At 54.9% G+C, this 9,814-nt stretch overlaps 1 protein-coding gene across 1 annotated transcript; it reads left to right on the forward strand.

Annotated features, from left to right (window-relative positions):
- Nucleotides 317–9,551, forward strand: TSGA10IP (testis specific 10 interacting protein). Its single transcript, XM_018043612.1, has 8 exons — nucleotides 317–803; nucleotides 2,093–2,226; nucleotides 2,328–3,049; nucleotides 3,228–3,375; nucleotides 5,362–5,532; nucleotides 8,499–8,598; nucleotides 8,797–8,921; nucleotides 9,401–9,551. The coding sequence occupies exons 1-8, from the start codon at nucleotides 657–659 to the stop codon at nucleotides 9,522–9,524; spliced, it is 1,671 nt and encodes a 556-aa protein (XP_017899101.1). The 5' UTR covers nucleotides 317–656; the 3' UTR covers nucleotides 9,525–9,551.

Below are 9,814 nucleotides of genomic sequence, written 5' to 3' on the forward strand. Positions count from 1 at the left end.
CGGTTGTGTCTGACTCTTTGCGGCTCCATGGACTGTAGCCCTTCAGGCTCCTCTGTCCATGGGATTTCCCAGGCAAGAATGCTGAAGTGAGTAGCCATTCCCTTCTCCAGATCTTTCCGACTCAGGGATTGAACCCAGGTCTCCTGCATTGCAGGCGGATTCTTTACCAGCTGAGCCACCAGGGAAGTCACTTCTTGGTGGAGGACTTATGATCCCACATGTGGCATGGCTAAAAGATTTTTTAGTTTTTAATTATAATGAGATATCTTTTTTTTTTTTTTTTAAACCAGGAGGCAGATAGAGGGAGAGGAACGCGGCAGGTATTATCTGCTGTCTTCACAGGGTGTGAAGACCCTTTGGGATGGATGGTCCAGAGATTCCTTTGAGAGATGGATAAACACAGGCTGAGCAAGAGTAGGAGGATTATACCGAGTCCATGGGAAGTCCTGCAGAGGCAGTACTTGGCCTGGATCTCTGGACTCCCGAGCCTGGACTCTTCCTCAGCGTCCTGCCGAACTCTCCCCTCTGGAAGGAAGCTGGCCTTACATAGAGCCTTCCTAGTCTGCTTTTGCCAGAGCCCTTGAGACAGGCTGAGGACTGGTTGCCATAGAGATGGTGGGCTGGGCAGTTCCAAGGTTGGCAGATGGGGGTGGGGGATGGGGCAAGACACCAATATGCTAAACGCCCACCAACAGTTGGTCAGGACTTCTTCTGGGAGACCTGGGCAAGACACACGTCAGCAGGCTCCAGGGGCCACCCCAGGTCTGCTCAAGCTTCTCTCAAGCACCCCCTACGCTGAGCAGGTGAGAGGGGGCCCCGCGGGGGGACCGCCAACCGCCCAGAGGCAGGCTGGCTCTCTGGGGTGGGAGGTCAAGGTTGAGGGAGGCCACAAGATTGGAGCTGAGGCCCAGGAGAGAGTCAGGGAGGTCCGAGACGGGCAGGGATGTGGGGTGAAGTGGAGGATGGTGACCAGTTATGACTCCCAGGCTTCTGATGGGGCAGTTTTGGCAAATTGGGAGGATTTGGGTTTCAGGAAAAATGATGAGCTTTTCCCTCCTTGGCTTTGCAAGGCCAGAGCCCTGTGGGGCACTGAGAAGACCTGTCCAGGGCCCAGAGGCAGCCCAGGGCAAAGGGGGCAAATCTGGGCTCTAGGACAGTCCACATGTTAGGTCCTGGCTCTGCTTCCCGGCTGTGTGACTTTAGTCAAGGGACTTCACCTCGCTGAGCCTCAGTGTTCTTATCTGCATGATGTGGGTGAGAGTAAGCAAGGACCTCATAGGATCCCTGTGTGTGTGTGTGTGTGTGTGTGTGTGAGTTCAATAGCTCAGTCAAGTCCGACTCTCTGAGGCTCCATGGAGCGTAGCCTGCCAGGCTCCTCTGTCCATGGAATTTTCCAGGCAATCATACTGGAGCAGGTTGCCATTTCCTTCTCCAGGGCATCCTCCCGACCCAGGGATTGAACTCACACCTCTTGCATTTCCTGCATTGGCAGGTAGATTCTTGATGACTAGAGCCCCCTGGGAAGCCCCATAGGGTCCTTGGGAAGGAAGGTTAAGTGAGTTAGTGCAAGAAAGTCCTGGGCATGCAGCAGGTGCTCGGTGAATAGCACCATTGCTTTCTAAGATGTATTTACTTATTTTCGGCTGCTCTGGGTCTTTGTTGCTGCAGGTGGACTTTCTCTAGTTACAGTGAGCGGGGGCTGCTCTTCCTTGTGGCGCTCGGGCTTCTTATTGCAGTGGCTTCTCTTGTTGCGCAGCACAGGCTCCAGGTGTTCAAGCGTCAGTAGTTGCGCTGTGCGGGCTCAGTAGTGGCGGCTCACGGGCTCTAGAGCGCAGGCTCCTTAGTTGTGGTCCACAGTACAGTGGCTCTGCAGCATGTGGGATGTTCCCAGGTCAGGGATCAGACCCGGGTTCCCTGCACTGGCAAGCAGGTTCTTAACCACTAGACTGCCACTGTTGCTATTTTAATAATAATTCAGGTCGTGATCTGTCAGTTCCAGGGGTAACAAGGGCCCAGAGGCCAGGCGGGGTGCACAGTACTGTCCGCTGGGTGAGTGGCTCAGAGCTAGGCCTCCTCTCCTACCTTCGCCCAGAGGAGTCTTGGAAGCGGTGATGGTGTTATCCATGCCCAGAAGCAGAGGTCTCAGAGCGCGGGGCAGACACCAAAGAAGAACCGGAGGCTCAGAGGCCGGAACAAGAAAGGGCAAAGCTCTGCGGAAGCTGAGGAGTAAGTAGCTGTGGAGGGACGGGAGGGATGCAGGGGGCCAGGCCCCGCCGGGGGCCGGCGTCCGGGCCCTGACCCCTGCCCCCTGCCCTCTCCCTCCTCAGTCTCGTCCCCTCTCCTCCTCGGAAACCCTCCTTCCCCTTCCAGTGGGCCTGGGAGAGCTTCACCGCAGATGGCCGGGCCTTGCATCAGCCGAGCTCCGTCTCGGCCCCTGGCCCCCAGGCCCTGCCTTTGCCCCCAGCGGTCCATCACCACAGGTCCCGGCGCAGGTCCACGCCCGCCCTCCTGGAGGCCCACGGCTTCTGCTGGAAGGCAGAGGGGCCGAACCTGGAGAGGAGACAGCAGCTCAGGGCCTGCAGCTGCACCGCCATCCCTCCGGGCAGGGGGACGAGCCAGGAGCTGGAGCTGCCCGGGGAGGGAGGCCTGCAGTCGCCCAGGAAGTCCTCGGGGTCCGGGTCGGAGCCCGAGGAGTCTGAGTCGGAAGGTCCGGGAGCCGAGGAGGCTGAGAGGGGTCTGATTCCGGGAGAACTGCCCCAGCTCCCCAGGAAGGGGTTGAACTTGGAGGAGAAGCAGTTTTCAGAGGCCACAGAGGAGGCCGAGGACAGGGAACACCAGGCCCCCCGGAGAAGGAGGACCAGTTCTCGAAGAAAGGGGCGGAATTCTGGTGAGGAGGCCTGGGACGAGAGTGAAGTGCGGTGCTTGGAGAGCGTTTCCAGCTCCACCAGCCTCCGAGGACCGCAGAGGAGGAAGCCAAGGGCCAAGGAGCTGGAGGGGCCGTGGGACCTGGAGAAGCTGCAGAGGCAGCTGCAGCAGGAGTTGGACTGTGGTGAGTCCTGGGGTTCAAAGCCCAGGTTCCCCACAAAGTCACACAGTGTGGAGAGGGGCCAGAGCCAGTGACCTGGGCCAGGCGTTCAGACACGGCGGCGCTGGGCTTCAGATGCGGGGAGGGATTGCCCAAGGGGACAGGAGGATCAATAGCCCCTGACTTGTCCCTCTGCAAACAGGCCCCGGGAAACAGCCCTGGAAGTCTTTGCGGGCTGCTGTTCAGGCCTCCAACTGGAGCAGGAAGGCCCACCCCTTGGGAGATGATGAGACTTTTCTGTTTGCAAACTTCCCTAACCGCACCTTCCACAAACGACAGGAGGCCACCAGGTGAGGTGGAGGAGAAGGAGGGTGTGACTAGAGAAGGAGCTAGATCTCCAAGAGACACTTGTCCATTCATCCTCTCATTCATCCCTTCATTTATCCATTCGCTAGTCTTTCTGATCATCCTGTCATCCGTCCATCCATCCATCCATCCATCCATTCATCCCTCCATCCCCTTGGCCAACTGTTTATTGACACAAGCCACTTTTCGCTCACTTCTACCCATTCATTAGTCTATTAGCTAAGTGATTAATGCAGCATACACTGGGTACCTGCTCACGGGTACTCAGGATATAAAGGTAAAAAGACTTGGTTTCATCTCTAAGAAGCTCAAAGTCAGCTGGAAAAGGAGACAGATGGGGAAAACAGGGACAATGGCAGAAGAGTTAGATCATTACTATCCCTGGGGCTTGAACAAGAGACAGTGGGAGCAGGAGGGAAGAATGGGGTGGGGGCTGCTGGCAATATCTAGGAAAAGGCTTGAACCAGGTGGTCATGTGAGTGAAGAGAGAAGGATTTATCTGAAAGGATACTTGGAGGCCGGCTTAGTGGGTCTTGGTGACCAGTTAGAAGTGTGGGGTGAGATCCACTCAGCATTCTGATAGCACCCTTTGAGTCTCCCCCTGTCATCTCTGCTCGAGATCCTCCTATGCTCCCCAGTGCCCCAAGGACAAAGCCCAGATCCCTTGGGAAGGTGCCGGGCTTTCTGTCTATCCCTTTGCACAATGTGAAGGCTCCTCCAGGGAAGTTGCCGGATCTTTTTGATAACAGCCTCCATCTGGTGCCCTAAAAGGGTCCGCACAGAGTTGGTGTTCAGTAAACCTGTGCTGAGTGTATGCTTGCATTTACCCCTCTGTTTGTCTACCTGTCCATCTTTCTATCTGACCATGATTCATGTCCTTACTGGAAGGACTGATGTTGAATCTGAAACTCCAATATTCTGGCCACTTGATGCAAAGAACCAATTCATTGGAAAGGACCCTCATGCTAGGAAAGATTGAAGGCAAAAGGAGAAGTGGGCAGCAGAAGATGAGATGGTTAGATGGTAGTGTCACTTCTCAATGGACAGGAATTTGCGAAAAATCCGAAGATAGTGAAGGACAGAAAAGCCTGGTGTGCTGCAGTCCAAGGGGTCACAGTCAGATACAACTCAGGGAGAGAATGACAACAATTATGCATGAACTCACCCATATTCAGTTTCCGTCTATATTAGGAACTGTTCTATGTGCTGGGGATACACTGGCGGTGAAGAGGACAGACAAGGAATCCTGCTCTCATGAGGCTTACATTCTACTTGGAAAGAAGGATAATTGATAAAGAAATAAATAAAATGTAGAGCTAGAGATGGAAAATCTCTGGGAGGTAGATGGGGTGCTGAGGTCTCACTTTCTCTGACCTTTGACCAAAGACCTGATTGGCAAGAGGAACTGATCATCAGACCTGGGGGAAGGATGTTTCAGGTGGACTAGGTTCTGTCTATTCAACCATCCACACCATTCATCCATTACACCCACGGATCCTGTCACCATTTCTTTCTCTTTCCCATTCATTCATCTGTCTGTCCCTCAAACCAACAGGCATTACTACTCTAGCTCCTACTAGATATGAGGGTGAGAGAAAGAAAGATCTGGGCCCTTCTGTCAAGGAAAGCTGCTTTGCAAGGGGAAGGTGAGGTCACGGGTGTGTGTGCCGAGCTCCACAAGGCTGAAGACGGTCAGAGTTGGGGCACACCACTGGCTGGAGTAGGCAGAAGGCTTCCAGGAAGAGCTGAGAAAGCCTGAGCTGGGCCCAAGGGCTGAGCTCCCAGAAGCAGCCTCCATCCAATTCGACTTCCACGACAAATCCCATTCCCTAGGCCCTTGGCTCTCCGGACTGTGAAAATCTCTCCTTCTAGGTCCCCGTAGGCCCCTACCTACCCCTGGGCCTCCATGAGGCTTCTGTTCCCTGCAAACTTCTCCCACCCCTCCGCTTTTCCCCTCCTCTCTACCCAAGAAATCTGCTGCGGGTCTGGGAGCAGCAGCAGCGGGAGGAGCAGCAGCAGGCCGAGGTGCGGCGGGCCCGGGAGCAGCGAGTACAGCATCAGGTGGCGCGCTGCCTGGCAGCCTATGTGCCCAGAGGGAGCCGGGGGCCGGGGGCTGCCCAGCGCAAGCTGGAGGAGCTGAGGTAGGAAGCCCAGGGCTGTGGGGTCCTGGAGGGGAGAGCACAGGGAGGTGGTGCTTTGTCAGACAGAACAACCAAGGAGAACTCACCCTCACCCCACCTACGTGGGCTGAGCCCCCAAGACCATCCTCCCTGCCAGGTAGGCAGGTTGGGCCACTTTACAGATGAAGACACTGAGGCCCAGGAGGAAAAGGGGCTGGGACAAGGTCACCCTGTTATTTAGTTATTTTTTGGCTTCACCTTGTGGTATGTGGGATCTTAGTTCCCTGGCCAGGGAGTGAATGCAGGTCCCTGCAGTGGAAGTGTGGAGCCCTAACCACTGGACAGCCAGGGAATTCCCAAGGTCACCTGGTTAATAACAGCCATCCCAACAGCTGTCAAAGGCTCAAGTCTGAATTATTCTACATGCATCATCACACTTTCAAATCTTGTTTTCTGATTTCAGATGCCAGGTGTGCATACTACAAAAATTCTTGTATTACAGAGATAGTTTGTGGAGAATGTGAACAGTGCCTATGGTCTGATTCCTGGAGACAGCCGTTGTTCGTGGTTAGGGGCAGAGTCATCCGTTTCATTTTCTTCCTATGTTTTGATCATAAAAAAGCAAATTAAGATTTAAAAGCAAATCTTTTTTAGATTCATAAGAATATGTATTATCACCACTCCCATAATTTTACAGATGAAGGAAGCTCCAAGAGCTTAAATAATTTGTCAAAAGTCACAGGTGAGCAGCAGTGCTGGGATTCCAACCCAGGCAGCCATTCGGCCGCCATGAAGGGCTCAAATGCCCAGTCTCCAGATACAGCATACCAGGATCTTCCCTGCAAAGCCCAAGCTGGTGAACCAGATAACTCAAAGAAATATGATCACTGATGCCACTGACACTGAGCACCTCTAGCGTGCAGCTGGCACCAAGGCAGCCCTTCCATCTGGGGAGAAGCACTAGGTCAAGGGGAGTGGGGTACTGCTGAGAGACCAGGGGGTTCCTGCCCTGAGATGGGGCCACTGAGGATCCAGCGGGGCTCCGATCACCTACTCTTTGAGGCTCAGCCATATCACCCCCAACTTTGCCAATGAGGGATCCTTGATCAGTGAACCAAGAGATGCCTTCTCCCTGCTGGACTTCAAGTTCACTTTTTTTTTTTTTTCTCACAAGGTAGGAAGCAGAAGGCTCCGACTCCAGTGGCAGGTGTCAGTGAGAGGAGTCTTCCAAACACAATCCCTTCATTTTCTACTTGGGAGCAGATATTTCCCATGGGGGGTGTCTCGGTGTCTTGGCCTTAGCTCTGGGCTGCATGCAAGATTCTGCTTTTCCTAGGAGGGCGGGCACAAAAGGCACTGCCCTGTGGTGGGGAAGCTCCGAACCTTCCTTTTATTCTGAGATAATAGACAGGGCGAAAACCCACTGACACGACTTCCTTTCTCACTTAGAGCTCCCAGACATGGGCTTCCTCTCAATTCTAACAGAAATAGCCCCAAGAACCGCACAGGAAAAACGCACGTGACATCATGGGCAAGACAGAGATATAGCTCAGCCTTCCCCCACCCCTGCTCCTTGAAACTGCTGTAAAATCCCCCCTTAAATGATGAAGACTCTTCTTCACAGTGACTTCTGTTCCCAGTCATGGTTTTCAAGTCCATCTTTTTCTTGAATGGAGGAAGTTTCTTTACCTGGTGCATAGCCAAGCGTCCTGGCCCAGCAAGCCGGTGTGCTTTCCCATGGGGCCCTGCACATTTACTGAAGGTTCCCACCAGAGGCTCAGAGTCTTGTGTGCCTCTCCCCTCCTGTCCTGTCTCTGAGTACTGTTGCCACAACCCTCAGCCTCTCTCGTGTGCTCGGCAGAAGGATGCCTGGTCCCACGTGTGATGTGGTCAGAGGACCCTTCTCACGGCCAGGACTTGCAGCTCGTAGAGTGACAGATTTCTGACAAGTACACCAACTTGAGTTTTTGTAATTGGGATCGTGCTTCTCCAGTGGAATCTGGATCTTTCTGGGATGTGTTCTTTCCCTTGCAGTTTGTTGTTGTTTTTCAGTCACTAAGTTGTGTCCGACTCTTTGCAACCTCATGGACTGCAGCACGCCAGGCTCCTTTGTCCTTCACTATCTTCCAGAGTTTGCTCAAACTCATATCCATTGAGAGGGTGATGCCATCCAATCATCTCATCCTCTGTTGTTCCCTCCTCCTCCTGCCCTCAATCTTCCCCAACATCAGAGTCTTTTCCAGTTCGCATCAGGTGGCCAAAGTATTGGAGCTTCAGCTTCAGCATCAGTCCTTCCAGTGAATATTCAGGGTTCACTTCCTTTCGGATTGACTGGTTTGATCTCTTTGCTGTCCAAGGGACTCTCAAGAGTCTTCCCTAGCACCACAGTTCAAAAGCATCAATTCTTCATTTGCAATACATTCCTTTAGTTCCACTGTCCCATTTTCTAAACTATTGGCTTACAAGAAGCACAGAGAATGCTGGCAAGCTTGTCCCATACTGGCTATAGTACAGAGAAGAAAACTGAACCCAGGGTCCAGAGCGTGATCTTGCCCAAAGCCACAGCCAACAGTCACAGCTTCTCACAGGCAGAGAGGGTGCAGGGGTGGACACGGGGAAGGCAGGGCTGTGCACGCAGACATCCAGTCGCTCAGAAGCCAGTGCTGGCCCCTCTTCCTCGGGGATGGCTGGGAGGATAGGCGAGCCTGGCATTGTCTGCAGACCCAGGCTCCGTGCCCAGTCCCTCACTTCCCAACTGTGCAACCTCAAGTCCCTCGACCCTCCTGAGCCTCAGGCATGTCATGGACAAAATGGCAGCAGATGATTCTCACTCCATTCACGTCAGGGGGAATCCCAGCTGAAGACAGAAATGAAATGACTTTGTAAAGCTAAGGGCTGGAGGACAAACAGGAAGTCCTTAGTGAGGGCTCATGCGTGGGGATGGTGCGAGTCGATGGTCAGCTGCCCAGAGGCCCGTCTCCCCTCAGGCGCCAGGAGCGACAGCGCTTTGTTGAGTACCAGGCAGAGCTGCAAGGCATCCAGCACCGGGTGCAGGCCCGGCCCTACCTGTTCCAGCAGGCCATGCAGGTGAGGCTGGCACCTGGGCAAGCGTGTGGGCTCCCCGAGAGCAGAGCTTCTCACCGGCCGAGAGGGTAGGGAGATGAGGCGGGAGGGGCCCCCTCAGTTCGGGCCCTTGAAAAGCCCTGGGACCCCCTGGAATCAGAGTCTCACTGCGTCCTCGGGGCAGCCCAGGTGAGAGAGGGGATCCCTCTGCTTTCTCCTCAGGCCAACGCCCGGCTCAACGTGACCCGGCGCTTCTCCCAGGTGCTGTCGGCGCTGGGACTGGATGAGGAGCAGCTGCTGGCCGAGGCGGGCATAAGGGACACGGAGGGCGCCCCCAGGAAGCACAGGTGAGGCCCAGCTGTGGGGAGATAGGGCACGGCCACCAGCACCCTGCCCCGTGGGGTCTCAGCTGCCGCCTGCCCCGGGGAAAGGCTAAGGGGCCTCCCCCGCAGCCGCATGGGTCCACCCTGAATTTAGACTTCCATCCTGCCCTGTCCACTCCCTGGCCGGGAGGACTCAGTCTAGCTTTCGCAGTCAGCAGGGCCGTCCCCGGGCCCTGTCCTCCATGTCACCTGAGGAAGGCAGGGCCAAGGTTATTTCCCCACAGAACGCTTACACTTCAGAACAACTTGGTGCAGAGCAGAGGTTATCAGGCTTGGGGGGCGGGGGTAGTCTCCCGCTCAGGGTCTCAGAGTGTAAGAGCCACATTTGAAACCACTGACATTGGTGATGAAGGCCTTGCCCCTCCTACAGCCCAGGTCTCCTTGGTTATGGGGGTGGGGAGTTGCAGAGCCCAGTGGTCTCTATTTGTGTCTTCATCTTTAAGGGGCCACAGGTCAGTGGGGGCGAGAATGGAGCCCTCTTCTCAGAGCCCCCCAAAGATGGAACACACTGGCAGCCAGGCTGACCAGCACTTCGCCACAAATCCAGACCAAGAGTTGAGTCCCTGAGAGAAAAATTAAATGCTTTGTGGAAAACACAGTGTGGGATTTCTGGCGGTGGTGGGAAGTTGGCTGTGGGTTGGGAGTAGGCCGCGGCAGGTGGGTATGCAGCACGCTTGGCTTGTGCTCACATACCCCAGGAACCCTGGCTGTTGCGACGGCCCCCGCCCAGCACACACGGCTCTGTCTCTGTCCAGAGGAGTGAGTGGGGCATCTCCCAAGAGCAACAGCTGCAACTCCTACCAATGCTGGGTCCTGGAAATTCAAGAGTGAACAGGACAGAATGCCTTCCGCCTTTG

The sequence above is a fragment of the Capra hircus genome, chromosome 29, assembly GCF_001704415.2.
Source record: "Capra hircus breed San Clemente chromosome 29, ASM170441v1, whole genome shotgun sequence".
In the NCBI taxonomy this organism is placed as follows: domain Eukaryota; kingdom Metazoa; phylum Chordata; class Mammalia; order Artiodactyla; family Bovidae; genus Capra; species Capra hircus.

Coding starts and splice junctions, on each gene's coding strand:
- TSGA10IP (XM_018043612.1), top strand. CDS start 657: ATGGGGCAAGACACCAATATGCTAAACGCCCACCAACAGTTGGTCAGG. Junction 3,376..5,361: donor AAACGACAGGAGGCCACCAG/GTGAGGTGGAGG, acceptor TCTCTACCCAAG/AAATCTGCTGCGGGTCTGGG. Junction 5,533..8,498: donor CGCAAGCTGGAGGAGCTGAG/GTAGGAAGCCCA, acceptor GTCTCCCCTCAG/GCGCCAGGAGCGACAGCGCT.